Here is a 15,445-nt window from a genome sequence, read left to right as displayed (position 1 = left end):
CGACCTCTTTGCAGCCCCCCACAACTTCAAACTGCCTCAGTTCTGCTCCAGGATCTACACTTCTCACTGCCTCGAGGCAGATGCTTTTCTTCTGGACTGGACGAACCTCTTTCTATATGTGTTTCCTCCATTTCCTCTCATTCAGAAGACTCTAGTCAAATTCAAGTCAGACCATGCAACCATGATTCTGATTGCTCCACGGTGGCCCAGACAACCTTGGTACTCCCTTCTACTTCAACTCAGCAGCAGGGAGCCCTTCCTTCTACCAGTGTTTCCATCGCTACTTACACAGCATCAGGGATCTCTACTTCATCCCAACCTGCAGTCCCTACACCTGACAGCTTGGTTCCTCTCAAAGTAACCCCTCTCCAGTTTTCTCAACCTGTGAAAGATGTCCTAGAAGCTTCAAGGAAGCCTGCTACTAGACAGTGCTACCACCAAAAGTGGACTAGATTTTCTACTTGGTGTTTCTCTCATCATCATGAGCCACAACACTCCTCCTTGTCTTCAGTTTTGGATTATCTTTTGCACCTTTCTCATTTTGGCCTCAAGTCTACATCGATACGAGTCCATCTTAGTGCAATTGCTGCTTTCCATCAGCCGCTCCAAGGGAAACCTCTCTCTGCTCATCCAGTGGTTTCCAGATTCATGAAAGGACTTTTCCATGTCAATCCTCCTCTCAAACCGCCTCCAATGGTTTGGGACCTCAATGTTGTTATTTCTCAACTTATAAAACCTCCATTTGAACCTCTTCACAAGGCTCATCTGAAGTATCTCACTTGGAAAGTGGTGTTCCTTATTGGCCTCGCCTCTGCTCGTCGAGTTAGTGAGCTTCAAGCATTGGTTGTGGATCCACTTTTCACAGTATTCCACCATGACAAGGTGGTCCTCTGCACTCATCCAAAATTCCTCCCCAAAGTGGTCTCGGAATTTCATCTGAATCAATCCATTGTTCTCCCCGTGTTTTTTCCAAAGCCTCATTCTCACCCTGGAGAATCAGCTCTTCATATTCTGGACTGTAAACGTGCTTTGGCTTTCTACCTGGAACACACCAAGCCACACAGAACTGCTCCTCAACTTTTCATCTCCTTTGATCCAAACAAGTTGGGGCGGCCCATCTCTAAGCGTACCGTCTCCAACTTGATGGCGGCTTGTATCTCCTTCTGCTATGCCCAGGCTGGATTACCCCTTCACAGTAAAGTCACAGCCCATAAGGTCAGAGCAATGGCAGCCTCTGTAGCCTTCCTCAGATCGACTCCGATTGAGGAGATTTGTAAGGCTGCTACTTGGTCCTCGGGTCACACCTTCACTTCTCATTATTGTCTGGATACTTTCTCCAGACGGGATGGATAGTTTGGCCAAACAGTATTACAAAATTTATTCTCCTAAGTTGTCAACTCTCCCACCATCCCATTATGGTTAGCTTGGAAGTCACCCATTAGTGAGAATACCTGCCTGCTTGTCCTGGGATAAAGCAATGTTACTTACCGTAACAGTTGTTATCCAGGGACAGCAGGCAGCTATTCTCACGTCCCACCCACCTCCCCTGGGTTGGCTTCTCTGCCAGCTATCTGAACTGAGGAGATGCGCCCTGGTCTGGGCGGGAAGGCACTCACGCATGCGCGGTGCGGGCAACTCGAAACTTTGAGTTTCTTCAAGCAAGACTGCTTGTGAGGCGTCCGCATCGGGGCTCCTTTGGATCACGTCACCCATTAGTGAGAATAGCTGCCTGCTGTCCCTGGATAACAACTGTTATGGTAAGTAACATTGCTATATGTTATATAAAGTTCGGATCTGAAGGTACTGAAAACCTCAACAATGGCCATTTGTTGCAACAAAAGCATAAATTGAGTTTTTATTCCTCTTCATAGGCCTTGTTTCATGGCAAATTTATTGACACTGGCTTCTCTCTGCCGTTCTACAAGCGCATGTTGAGCAAGAAACTTACTATTAAAGATTTGGAATCCATTGATCCTGAATTTTATAATTCTCTAATTTGGATCAGGTTTGTATAGTCTTAAATGCTTTTCTTTATTTCAATAAACTCTTACTTTTCGATGTGCATTTTTAAAAAGTTCCTTTATTTTTTCTAGAGACAACAACATTGAAGAGTGTGGTTTAGAGATGTACTTTGCTGTTGATATGGAGATTTTGGGGAAAGTTACATCACATGAGTTGAAACTGGAAGGCTCAAATATTCTGGTAACTGAAGAGAACAAGGAAGAATATATTAGGTAGGAAAATGTGTATAAATTCTTCTATGAAATGATTTCATTTTGTATATTTGTGCTTTCCAACATAACAGAATGTTAAGATTTTTTTTCTATTGGATTGATATCTGTTTGCCCAGCCATCAGCACAATAATTTTTCAGAAACGGTACAAGGGTTCACCTCCTATCTGTGCCCTTCTCTTCAACTGCCAACTCCAGACTCCATCCCTTCTGCCTTGCTGCTCCGTATGCTTGGAACAAGCTGCCCGAATCCCTACGGCGGGCTCTGTTCAAGGCCCACTTAAAAGCCCACCTCTTTGAGAGTGCTTTCGACTCCTAACTCCTCTCACCTTGGGTTCTGCATCCCCAATCCTATATGTCATGTCTATCTGTCCAAGTTAGATTGTAAGTTCTTCAAGCAGAGACCATCTATAAATGTCAAAATGTACAGCACTACATATGCCTTTCAGTCCTATATAAATGATAAGTAGTAGTAGTAGTAGTAGTTCACTAAATTTTGGCTCACAGGAAGAAAACCTGATGCTCCAAACAATAGTCCCCAGTGCTTTCTTTGGGAATCTGTTGCCATCAAAAAGTGCTTTCACAGCTCTCTCTGTCTCTCCTATATCTTCAAAATCTCTCTGGCATGCCAACACTCATTCTGGTACTGTTATTGTACGCTGCCTAGTATATAGGTGGAATATAAATAAATAAATTCCCACTATTGCCATACAATTTGCAGCCAGACCTATTCCTCTAGCCACATACACATACATCTCAAATTCATATTTCCTACATACATACCTGCCTGCTTGCTCTACATACCAGCTCCCTACTATCAACATATTTTCATACTCTTAGAACAATAACTATCAACCCATACATTTCCTGAATTGTTTCTGCCTTCTCTGTCCTTTCTCTTTTCTGTTATGTTTCAAATTTTATTTGCAAAGTAAAGGTTAGTGTATTAAACTTAAAACATAAATAAACATAAATAACTGTCCTACTAATAATTGCCGGAGCAAATTGTTGGTAGTTCCCCAATACAGTCAACCTCGGTTTGCGAGTAATGAAGTTTGCAAGTATTTAGCAAGACGAGCAAAACACTCCTGCAAACATTGACTCGCAAACCGAGCGTTGACTCAATATGCAAGCCCCCCACCCCTGAGAACCGGCTTTGCCCCCCCACCCCCCGCAGCCCACCCCCAAACCCTTACCTCGAGCGGACACCGGCACACAGCACCAACCCACAGGATGTGCCGGTGCCGACAGAGCCTGCCGCTGATCTCTGCTGGGCTGCTGCTTCCTTAAGCATCTGTGCATGCTCAAGGCCTTCTGGCTCCCACTCTCTCCAAGATTTTCATGAGATTCTCAGTTCTCCAAGAATGTCATGAGAATCTCGGAGAGAGTGGGAGCCAGAAGGCCTTGAGCATGCACAGATGCTTAAGGAAGCAGCAGCCCAGCAGAGATCAGTGGCAGGCTCTTTTGGCACCGGCACATCCTGTGGGTTGGTGCTGTGTCCACTCGAGGTAAGAGTTTGGGAGTGTGGGGGGGGGGGAAGCTGGTTCCCAGAGTTGGGGTGGAGGTTGTGGAAGTGTGCCAGTGGCCCTGGGGGGTGGGGGTCTTTTTGGGATGTGGAACGAATCATCCAAATTATGCTCATAAACCAAGGTTTTACTATATTTTGTATTAAAGTTTTTGGCTTGTCAGTTTACATTATTTCCTATGGGGAAATTTACTTTGATATAGGAGCACTTCGGTTTACGAGCATGCTTCTGGAATGAATTATGCTCGCAAACCAAGATTCCACTCTATATAGAAGCTGTAATGAGGTTCCCCTCCTGAGGAATGAGTAATGAGTGAAACGTGAGTCGGGGGGGACCTTGATGAGTTCAGGTTCGGGAGTTTGTTTAATTCATTTGAGGCACATTAGTAGCTGCCTTTGATTGAGACTCACACCTAGCCTCTGGGATTATCCAGATAAGTTTTTCATTCTATTTTTTGATAGATTATAGAGTTTGATAATATACACAGGTGGCTGGACTAACATGTGCTATGGTGGTCCTACTGGGCATCCACTTTTGTTCACATTAGTTGGTAGCGGGTCTGAGCACTGTTATAATTTATATAATATTTTTAAGGTGCTAAACTGTGATTTATATACTGTGTATAAATTATTCTTAGTCATGCCTCGATATGATCTTTATTTTTATACAGGCATTTTACTAATATTGTAATAAATGTAATATATTCAAGAAAAGGAAAGAGGGGAAAAATTCATATAATCCATATGTATAATATATTCCACAAGGAGGCGCTCAGCGAGATCCAAGAGAAGAAAAAGGATAAAAAAAGAACTATTTTATATAACTAAAGATCACAGCCTAGCTGCTAATATATAAATTATGCACCTAAATTCTTTGTAAATACAATGTACAAGTGAAGCTACACCAAATCTGGTTCAAATAGTTCTTAGGACCTGTAATTTTAAAATTAACTAGTAAAGAGAATCACTGTATTCATTTCAAAATCCTCACTCTCACTCATAAATCTTTCATACTGATACTAACTCATAAGAACAGAAGAATTTCCATACTGCAACAGACCAAAGGTCCATCAAGCCCAGTATCCTGTTTCCAGCAGTGGCTAATCCAGGTCCCAAGAACCTAGCTGGATCCTAGGTACTTGTGACCTGCATTTGCCACTGATGGAAGCAGGATAGTGGACCATTGATCTGCCCCAGTATGAATGTTAGGTTCTAATGAGCAGTTTTTAGCTCGAGTCCTCTTGCATGCCTGCCTCCATACAGGGCAGGATTAATTCTTTGAGGGCCCCTAGGCACACAAGTACACTGGGCCCCCTAGCCCCGCCTCTGCGCCCCCCAAACTAAACCCCTTTTTTACAAAAGCATGGAAGAGGTTTTTAGCGCTGGCTGGCGGGCTGAATGTTCTGTGCTGTTCTGACGATCATAAGAATTCTATGACCATAGGAGCAGTGCAGAGCATTCAGCATGCTGGCTTGTGCTACAAACCGAAGGAACGTTACAGTTTAGGGGGTGAAGAAACAATGATGCATATCCCCCAGTACTGAACAAAATATAAAGATAGCAGATGTAAATTTGAAAAAAAAGAAATAACAAATCACTTTACAAATTAACAAATAAAAATAAAACAAAAAATGCAAAACAAATGATACCATTTTATTGAACTAATACATTTTTTAAATTAGCTTTCAGAAGTCAAAACCTCTTTCCTTAGGTCAATAAAGTTTACTGCTGTTACAGTATCCTGTCCTGACCTGAGGAAGAATTTGGTCTCCGAAAGTTAATCAAAAATGTATAAAAATTAGTCTCAATAAAAGGATCACTATTTCTATTTCTAAACTTTTATCAACACAGCTACAATACTACTTTATCCTAAAGCAAAAAAATAAAAAATAGAATTTTTTTTCTACCTTTGTCATGTGGTTTCTGCTTTCCTCATCTTCTTGCCATTCTCTTCCTTCCATCCACTGTCTGCCCCTTCCAGAAAATGTCAGTCTCCCTCTGCCATCTCTGCTCCTGCCCACTCCCCCCTTGGTCTGGCATCCATCACCTACCCTTTGTTCCCCTCATAGTCTGGCATCTATCTTTCCCTCCCCCCCCTGTAGTTTTTAGCATCTCTCTCTCTCTCTTCTCATTTCCTTCACTTGGATCTGATATCTCTGTGTCCTTCCCCGTTCTTTGGCATCTCTCTCTTCCCTTTCCTTTTCTTCTCTGGTCTTCCTTCTCTATTTTCTGCCTCTGTCTAAATTAAATTCTTTCTTACTATTCTCAGTTTCCCTCTTTTCACTGTGTTTACTCACAGCTTGTCAGCCCTTTCCTTCACCCCTCCACTATCTCACTAACTATCTTCTTCCCCCCATCCAGCATGTGGGAAAGCAGTAGTGGAGGTGAGGGCTGGGCAAAAGTTCTCCCCACTTCTATCATCTGCCCTTCCCCTTTCTTCCCACATCTATCATCTGCATTCTGCCTTGCCTCTGTCCTTCTCTCTCTCCCTCCATTCCAGGCCCATCTCACCACTCACCTTTCACTCAGTTTTTTTTTTTTTTTTTTAGAACACCGACGTCCCCCCAAAGCATCGATCGGCAATGTGGGCCCCCCTCCATCGATGGACCAATTGGCGACGCCCCCCCCCCCCCAATCGACAGAAACTATGACAAGCAAGCACCGCGGGTAAGAAAGGCAACAGGAACTGTAATTTTGCAAGCGGTGCTGCTTGCCCAAAGCTTCTCTCTGATGCGCCCAGGCAGAAACAGGAAGCTGCTTCAGAGGGAAGCTTTGGGCAAGCAGCACTGCTTGCAAATTTACAGTTCCTGTTGCCGCGTTGCTTGCTTGTCTTACTTTCCGTCGATGGGAGGGGGGGCCGCGTTACTGATCAGGAGGGCTCCGTTGCTGATCAATGCTGGAGGGGCCCATCACCATTTGGAAAAAAACCTATGTTGATGCCCTCCTTTAGGAGGGCTTTTGTATCCTGGTAGTGTGCAATATCACCCTTTTGTGTACTTGATCAGTCCTGCCATCTGTGGAAACAGTACTTTAGACAAAGAGACCATAGTTCCTGCTGGAAAACATAAAAATTAAAAAAGTTGGTATAAGTTCTAAATATATAAATGAGATTCCATAAACAACTCTCAGGGCTTTTCTGTCTTGTTTAAAGAGAATGTTGTTGTTTTATTAGAAAATTTTAAATACTTCTATGTTTTTACTTTTTTTTATAACACAGCTATTTTTGAACTGTACACTTTGTTTTTTAGTTTAATGGCTGAGTGGAGGTTTTCACGGGGAGTTGAAGAGCAAACCAAAGCATTTCTTGATGGCTTTAATGAAGTTGTCCCTCTCCAATGGCTGCAGTACTTTGATGAAAAGGAATTAGAGGTCAGAAGTATGTTTGATACAAACTTAACTACTTTTTCCCTTGCCACAGCAAGACATGAATATTTAATTGTAAGACAAGAACTCTTTATTTCATCCTAGTAATCATCTACTATCTGTACTGAGACTAGAGGCCTAATTTACTAAGACTTTTTCCCATAAACACAGAGGTCCTCATTTACTGAACAAATGCTTAGCAATATTTTTGTTGTCATAATTTCATGATTGCAGCCAAATAAAATTATATGACATCCCTTCCCCTTGGAGGTGCAGAATAATGATTCACTTATAAAGATCCCACCCAGGCATGGCTTCAAATGTGAGCTTTGTGACTCCATTTGGAGTCCCAACCCACAGTTTGGGAAGCCCTATACTAAACTATGCTAATGTTTTGTAATTACCATGTTTGTACCAGTTACCATTAAATATTGAAAGGGGTGGGGGGTTGCCTTGCACTTAATGCAGAGAAAATTTTGTTAATGCATGTTAACTGCACAGCAGATGACATGATGCAATTAACTATACCTCTTGGGATAGCTTTAAGTGCCATTTACCTCAAAATGTGCCCTAAATCGAACATTCAAGGGTCTTATGGGACACTGCAAGGCCACCGACACATCACACATACACCCACAATCTGAAAAAAAGAAGTCACAGAAAAAAAGTGGAGAAAAAGCCTCCGTTAAGCTTCATATGACTAAAAAAAACTCAACTTACATGTCTTCACTATATCAAAAACAGTGGTGAAAAAATGAGGCACAATAGCATCCCCCCCAAAAAACACCTTGCATCCAGCATGCCAAAATCTCACATACAAACATTGTGTGAAAAAAAGATTGCAGTCCAGAGGCGCAGTCAGAAAGTTTTCTTTTTCCTTGCTCAAGTTGCAATATTTCTTTTTTTTTTCAAAATCTTTATTCATTTTCATTTCTTACATCAAGTGTACAATAAAATATTAATTAGATCATACAAATCACTTGAAAATCTAATCTGGACTGCAATCTTTTTTCACACAATGTTTGTATGTGAGATTTTGGCGTGCTGGATGTGAGGTGTTTTTTGAGGGCTGCTATTTTGCCTCATTTTTTCACCACTGTTTTTGATATAGTGAAGACACATAAGTGGAGTTTTTTTTAGCCATATGAAGCTTAACTGAGGCTTTTTCTCCATTTTTTTTCTGTGTCTTCTTTTATTTAGACTGTGGGTGTATGTGTGATGTGTGAGTGGCCTTGCAGTGTCCCATAAGACCTTTGAATGTTCGATTTAGGGCGCATTTTGAGGTAAATGGTGATTGTTTGTGTCCCTATCCTTAGTTAGTTGAAGTAATGGCTTTAAGTGCCCCATACTAAATAAGGTACAGTCCCTGCCCATTCCATGCTTTTTTCTGCATTTGCAGTATGATGTGGGAATTCCCATGCAAAACTGTTAAGGTGCTGCATTAACTACTCCTTGGGTTTTGGCCAGGTACTAGTGACCTGGATTGGCCACCATGAAAACGGGCTACTGGGCTTGATGGACTGACCCAGTAAGGCTATTCTTATGTTCTTATGTAACTGTTTGTAATAATTCCTGCATTAAACAGCTAGTACAGTTTAGTAAATTAAACCCCAGAATGAAAGAAAAGCTTTATTGGATTAGGCACTAACCTCTGGATTCTATAAAGGTCATCCAAATTTGGGAGTGATCCTGAGATGCCCCCACAACTTAATTAGTTATAAGCTATTAGCACTCAATAATCAGGTGTTAACAATCGGGTATTAATAATGGGCTTAAATTAGGGTTTGCACTTACATCTGCCCGAATGCTATTCTATAATGATGGATGCACAATTTGCGCATCAAGATTTACACCAGGTTTCAGTTTGTGCAAGTCCTCACACCCAAAGCTGGGCGCGGAAATCTACGCTAACTGCTGTTCTATAAATAGCGCTCAGTCTTCGAGAACTCTGTATTGGATAGTTCTAAGTGTAGATTTTTTTCCGGCGCTTATTTTTCTGTGCCATTTACTGAATCTGGTGCTAAATACTTCTCTGCACCAAAAAAAGATTTCTAAAACAACACTTTTGCAAAATAACAGTTAGTAATATGCACTACTGTGTTAGTATACACTAATGCAGTTAGGGCTAAATTCTATATATGGTGCCCAAACAATTCAGTGCTGAAAAAAGCGCTAATCTATAAGCCACACTTAGTTAGGCACTATTTATAGAATAGTGCTTATGCAGCCATTTTCTTTTTTTTATAAATCTTTATTTATTTTAAAACACTTTCAATAAGTGGAATCAGAATAAATTAAACGTGTAACACTTTAGACATCACTTTAAATTTTACAAGATTCATTCAGACCATTACCCCTCACCCAACCTATTTTTTATCATTAAAGTAACTCTAAAATTTTATCATATTTTCAGAAATACATCATATATTTTAAACATAAATTACATATATATAATTAATCAGACTTATTTATCAAACCTCAAGAATATCACCCTTCCCCCATTATTATTCGTATAAATAATCAATTAAAAAAACCATATATTCCTTCCATCCACCCCCTCCATCTCTGGATGTGCATTTTTCTAACAACAAAAATCTAGTTATAATAATTCTACAAAAGATGTCAATGGGCCCCATATTAATTAAAAAATTTTTATATTTCCTAACAAAACAGCGTTCATTTTCTCATATTTATAAATTAGACATAAACTAGCCCACCAGAATGTAAAGTTGAGACGATCCCAGGTTTTCAAGTTATGTGTAATCAATTGTAAAGCTGTACTTGTCATAATTAAAAAAAGATGTCTTTTATATTTGTCTAGGGGATCTTTGATATGCAAGATGGTACCGCAAATTACTACTTCATACCTTAAAGAAATCTCTGATTCTAAAATACTATTAATATGTTCCCAAATTGATCTCCAAAAAATCAGTATTTTAGGGCAATAAAACAGTAAATGATCCAATGTTCCTATGTCAAGGAGACAGTGCCAGCACCTATTAGATATAGAATTATCTACCTTATTCAATCTAACTGGGGTCCAAAAAGAACAATGTAACAAAAAGAACCAAGTTTGTTTCATAGATGTTGATGCTGTACACCTCATCCTCCAAGACCAAATACGTGGCCATCGAGATGCAGAAATATACTGCTTGATCTCGATGCTCCAAATATCTCTAAGAGCGTTTTTGGGTTTTTTATTCATAGTTCAGATATTAATTTATACCACTGTGCGGCTTGATGCCCTAGCATGTCTGCCTGAAAACAGAGGAATTGCAGGCTATAAAAAGTTTTAAAATTACGCCATTCAGGGAACCCTTTCTGAATAGCCTGCTTCAGTTGCAACCATTTGTAAAATTGAAATTTTGAATACCAAAAGATGTTGCAACCGTGAAAAATCAAGTAAATTTCCATTTAAAATAACATCTTCTAATTTTCTTATGCCTACTTGCATCCAATCCTTCCAGGCAATTTTAGACTCGCCTATTTGTATCTTGGAGTTCAGCCATAGGGATTGACACAAAGACTGTTCTATAGGAATTTCAGTTAACCTATTTATACATCTCAGGGTCTTCCAAGTATCCAAAATAATATTGTTATCCTTAACATAACTAGGATAACAACATGCATTGGGACAGACGCATTGGGGACATAATTTTCCATTCCAAAATTAAAAACAAAAAACAAACTGCAGATTCCTATGTACGAGATGCAGGCAATGTTTATTATACTAAATTTTTTTATTTTTATGCAGTTAAAAATACCACCTTATAACAAACCAAGGGACCTGACACGGTCTGTGTTTCGGAAAACACTCCTTCCTCAGAGGTCCATGGTTGCTAAGGTATAAAATAAACTGCAATGAAAGGTATAAAACAACTGCCTGTATGGTAAGCTTTTGCTTTACTAGTTTTGCGTCGCACATTTTAAGTGGCGAAGGATACCATACAGGCGGTTTTCTATCTTTCATTGCGGTTTATTGACGTCGGATGGCGAGAGTTGGTCGGCCCGCGGGGAAGAGAAGCAGGGCAATCTCAGAACATGGCGCCGGCCTGTTCCCCGATGGCGGTGGTGGCTTGGGGGAGGGCTGTGAGAAGGGAAGGAAAGCAGGTTGGGCACCGCTGCTGTAGATGAGCCACGAGCCGCAGTTTGCCGACCACTGAAGGGGATAGACTTAGTAGATAAGGACAGGTTGTTCACCCTCTCCAAAGTAGGGAGAACAAGAGGGCACTCTCTAAAGTTGAAAGGGGATAGATTCTGTACAAACGTAAGGAAGTTCTTCTTCACCCAGAGAGTGGTAGAAAGCTGGAATGCTCTTCCAGAGGCTGTTATAGGGGAAAACACCCTCCAAGGATTCAAGACAAAGTTAGACAAGTTTCTGCTGAACAAGAACTTGCGCTGGTAGGGCTAGTATCAGTTAGGGTGCTGGTCTTAGACCAGAGGGCCGCCGCGTGAGCGGACTGCTGGGCATAATGGACCACTGGTCTGACTCAGCAGTGGCAATTCTTATGTTCCTATGTTCTGCCCTAGGGAGAACACTGGAGGGTGGCCATCTGTGCACCCCCTTGGGGCGTGCACCCAGGGTGGACCGCCCCCGCCCTTAGTACGCCACTGCAAAACCTGCTTCTAGTGAATCCATGTTGCCTCCGGCCCTGTAATCCACTGGATCCCAGAAACTTCACCATTCTCTGTTTTAAAAGTGTTTCCATTAATTTGCTTACCTCAGAAGTCAGACTTACTGGCCTGTAATTCCCTACTTCTTCCTTACTTCCACTTATGTGTAGAGGGATCACATCTGCCCTACTCCAGTTATCTGGTGCAACTCCTGACTAGAGAAGCATTGAAAAGGTCAATCAGCGGAGCCACCTGAACTTCCCCAAGTTCCTTCAGCACCATCGCTTTGTCTACTTTTGATTTAGCTAGCTCCTCACGAACACAACCCTCAGAAAATCGATCAGGGTCTACTACTCCTCCATCCCTATTTGTGTTTGTCTCTTGCGGCCCCGTTCCCAGCACTTCAGCTGTGAACATAGAACAGAAATATTTGTTAAGGAAATCGGCCTTTTCTTTATCAGGTTCTATATATTCCTATCCTTCACTTTTAAGTGTTACAATGCTACTTTTGCACTTCTTCCTTTCACTGATATATCTAAAAATATGTCACCCCGTTTTATCATGTTAGATATTTTTTCTTCCATTTGTACATTTTTTATCTTTGCTTATCCTAAGACAGCAGACAGCATATTCTGACATGTGGTTGATGTCATCCACTGAGCCCGGTATGGACAGTGAAAAGTGCACTGACACTTTAAGGCCGGGATTCTGTATAGGGGGGTCCAGGGGGTGTTAGTGAGGGAGGGTCCAAGGGGGTGTTGGGGAGGTCCGGGGGGTAGAGGGCCTTCCGGCAGGAGGGCTTGGGCTCCCTCCTGCCTCCACGATTGACGGGGGGGGGGTCGTCTTTGGGCAGGAGAGATTGAGCACCCTCCTGCCGTGATCATTCTGGGGGGGACTGGCGGCCGGGGCCGCTTTACTTATCTCGGCAGGAAGATCCCTTGCCGCGATAAGTATAGTGGCCGTGTCTACTTACAATGTAGGCCAGCAATGTAGCCTCTTTCAGAATATTCTTGTTTATTAGTAATGCAATATATGATCTGCAAGTTTGGAAAGGTATACTGCAAATATGTCCCAAAATTTCAGTGTTAAAATCTAGCTCATTGCCATCTCTATATGGATGGAACACTCTCTGTTCACAAAATGTAGACGTCTACCATTGTCAGAGCGTTAGCTTTTCTAGATGATATGAAGGTATATGGCCTCAGTGGGATCTTACTCCCTCCCACCTTCCTGAGAGATGCATTACTTCTTGAGCCTTGGAATGAGCTGAGGAACTGCGGCTTGGGAAGGGCAGCACATGTTCAGAACTTTACACTTAGGGCCTCTTCTATCAAACTGCGTTAGCAGTTTTTAGCGCAGAAAGCGGTGCTGAATGGCCCACGCTGTTCCCAACACTCATAGGAACTCTATGAGCGTTGGGAGCAGCGTGGGCCATTCAGCGCGGCTCTCTACGCTAAAACCTGCTAGCGCAGTTTGATAGAAGAGGCCCTTAGTTCTGATGTCTGAGGGATGGATGTAGAAAGCTTCCAAGAGCTTAACCATGCAGTTATTGAGTGTGGGAGTGGGAGTTTACACTTATTAAACACAGAATGTAGAGGGTTTAAGTATATATGTTAACTCAAGTGGAAGAAATGGCTGCACACTATAATAACCGTTTAATTGGTAGATTGTGAAATGACTGCTGTACGTAACTTGATGTTGAACAAGAGCAACAGTACCAAGTAACAGGCATTCGTAGATACAGATCTCCCATAAGAGCCATAGATACACATGTAGCTTCTGAGCAACAATGCCAAATAAAGAGTTAAAATGTCTGGTAATGAGCTTATTTAAGTTCTCCAAGTAAGGCAGAAAGCTTTTGACATGTGCCTATTATAAGAATTTTTTCACCAGGGATGCATAGAAGGGTTTATGGAGAGGATCTCATGCCAGTGTTTGAGATGTAAATGCTAGTTTGTCATAGTTTGCAACCATAAAGATCTGCCTGCAAGTTTTAAAGGCAGATGGTAAGTAACAGGCATTCCCTACGAGGGTCAAGATAAGGAAATTGGGTCATTAGGGCATAGACAGGGGGTGGGTAAGCAGAGTGGGCAGACTTGATGGGCTGTAGCCCTTTTCTGCCGTCATCTTCTATGTTTCTATGTTTCAAATGAAATTTGAAAATAAAAGCCCACATCAGCACCAGTTCTTCTGTACCTAAATATGAGCCTCACAAACAATTTCCCTCAAATTCATAAAAAGAACAAAAATTGTGTGTGCGCTCCTTTGCGTGCACAATTTGATAGAATAATGAGCCAATTAGCACAGATAATTTGGATCTTAAGCTGCTATTGGTACTAATTGGAAATAATTAAAATTTATACATGTAAATTTAGGTGCAGGATCCATGCTTAAATTTTACACACAGGTCTAAAAAGGGGGTGTAGAAATCGGACAGTCATGGATAGACTGGGGGCATTACTTGAATATATGCGTATAGTTAAAGAATAAAGGGGATCAGTGTCTAATTTATGCATGAGGATTTACACCACGTTTCAGTTGCTGTAAATGTTCATGCCTAAAATTAGGCAGGGTTCCCAGTGCTAAGCGCTATTCTGTAAGTGGCACCTAGTTTTGAGTGCCTTTTATAGAATAGCGCTCAACAATATTTTTTGTGCCTTTTTTAAAAGATACTATTTATAGAATTAAGGGCTAGATTCACTAAGGACAACGATCGTGTCCCGACTGCTTTGTGATCACTTAGCGACCCGATTCACTAACCTTACTTCCAATCCGATCTGTGCCAGATCTGATCCGCGCATGCAAATGAGGAGGCAGGCAGCGATTCCCCCCCCAAAAATAAGGAACCCGACTGGGCTGGTTGATCAAAAAATAAACGACTGCTGAGGACCAGTCGCTCAGGTCCTCTCTGACTGCCCTGCTCTCTGCCCCGACTCTCCTTTCGCCGCCCTGCTCTCTGCCCCGACTCTACTGCCTTCTCTGCAGTGCGAGCCCGCAGGTTTAAAGCAGGTTAAAACCATGGGCCTGCAACGTAAAAATCTAAAAAAAAATTTCAAATGGTTTGCGCATGCGTCGGGATCGCTGTTCAGTGATCTGTGAGGTCGGCTGGGGGCATGATTCCAATTGCCCCTATTTGCATGTGATTGTGTCATGAATCGGGAGGACGGCAACCTCACGGATCGGATCCTTGAAGTTAGTGAATCTAGCCCTTAGTTCTTTTTATGCCTGAACCTTTTGTGAGACTCATATTTAGGTGCAGAATAGCAGGCACCAATGTGTGCTGGCATTTCTGTTTTCCTTTGGACATGCACACAAGGAAGCCATGATTACCACAGAATCTTTGTGCACATGCATATGTGCCTGGCACACTTCCCTCTCCTCCCCCCCATTAGCCACACGTTTTGTATAAATAATGTATGAATACATTTAGTTTCCTATATGGCACAGGTTTACATTCACAGTAGAAGACACATGCTTAGACATCTGCACACAGCTGTAATGCGAGTGTTTTTGCATCAGCCCCTAAGAGCTGCTCTGTCCAAACAGTGTGATGAAAATCAGTGTTCCCGCTAAGGTGCGTTGGCCTGCGCGCGCGCACAAAATATTACATCGCAGCGCAAAGTTTCTCTTCACAGCGCACACACGCGTCGCAAAGGTAAGGGGAGGTAAGGTAAGGGGACGCATTGGGGGGATTGCACTTCCCCACAATTG

General features: G+C 42.0%; 1 protein-coding gene across 7 annotated transcripts in view; it reads left to right on the top strand.

Annotated features, from left to right (window-relative positions):
* WWP1 (WW domain containing E3 ubiquitin protein ligase 1) overlaps positions 1 to 15,445 on the top strand; it is a 252,071-nt gene that overhangs the window by 199,498 nt on the left and 37,128 nt on the right. For all 7 annotated transcript variants that reach the window (XM_033933270.1, XM_033933272.1, XM_033933269.1 and 4 more), the window contains 3 exons: positions 1,872 to 2,005; positions 2,094 to 2,234; positions 7,006 to 7,126. In XM_033933270.1, coding sequence (XP_033789161.1) covers positions 1,872 to 2,005; positions 2,094 to 2,234; positions 7,006 to 7,126 — 396 coding nt within the window. The remainder of the gene's footprint in view (positions 1 to 1,871; positions 2,006 to 2,093; positions 2,235 to 7,005; positions 7,127 to 15,445) is intronic.

Source organism: Geotrypetes seraphini, chromosome 2, assembly GCF_902459505.1.
Source record: "Geotrypetes seraphini chromosome 2, aGeoSer1.1, whole genome shotgun sequence".
NCBI lineage: Eukaryota > Metazoa > Chordata > Amphibia > Gymnophiona > Dermophiidae > Geotrypetes > Geotrypetes seraphini.
Note: the sequence above shows the minus strand (reverse complement) of the source record. Positions and strands in the feature narration are given on the sequence as shown.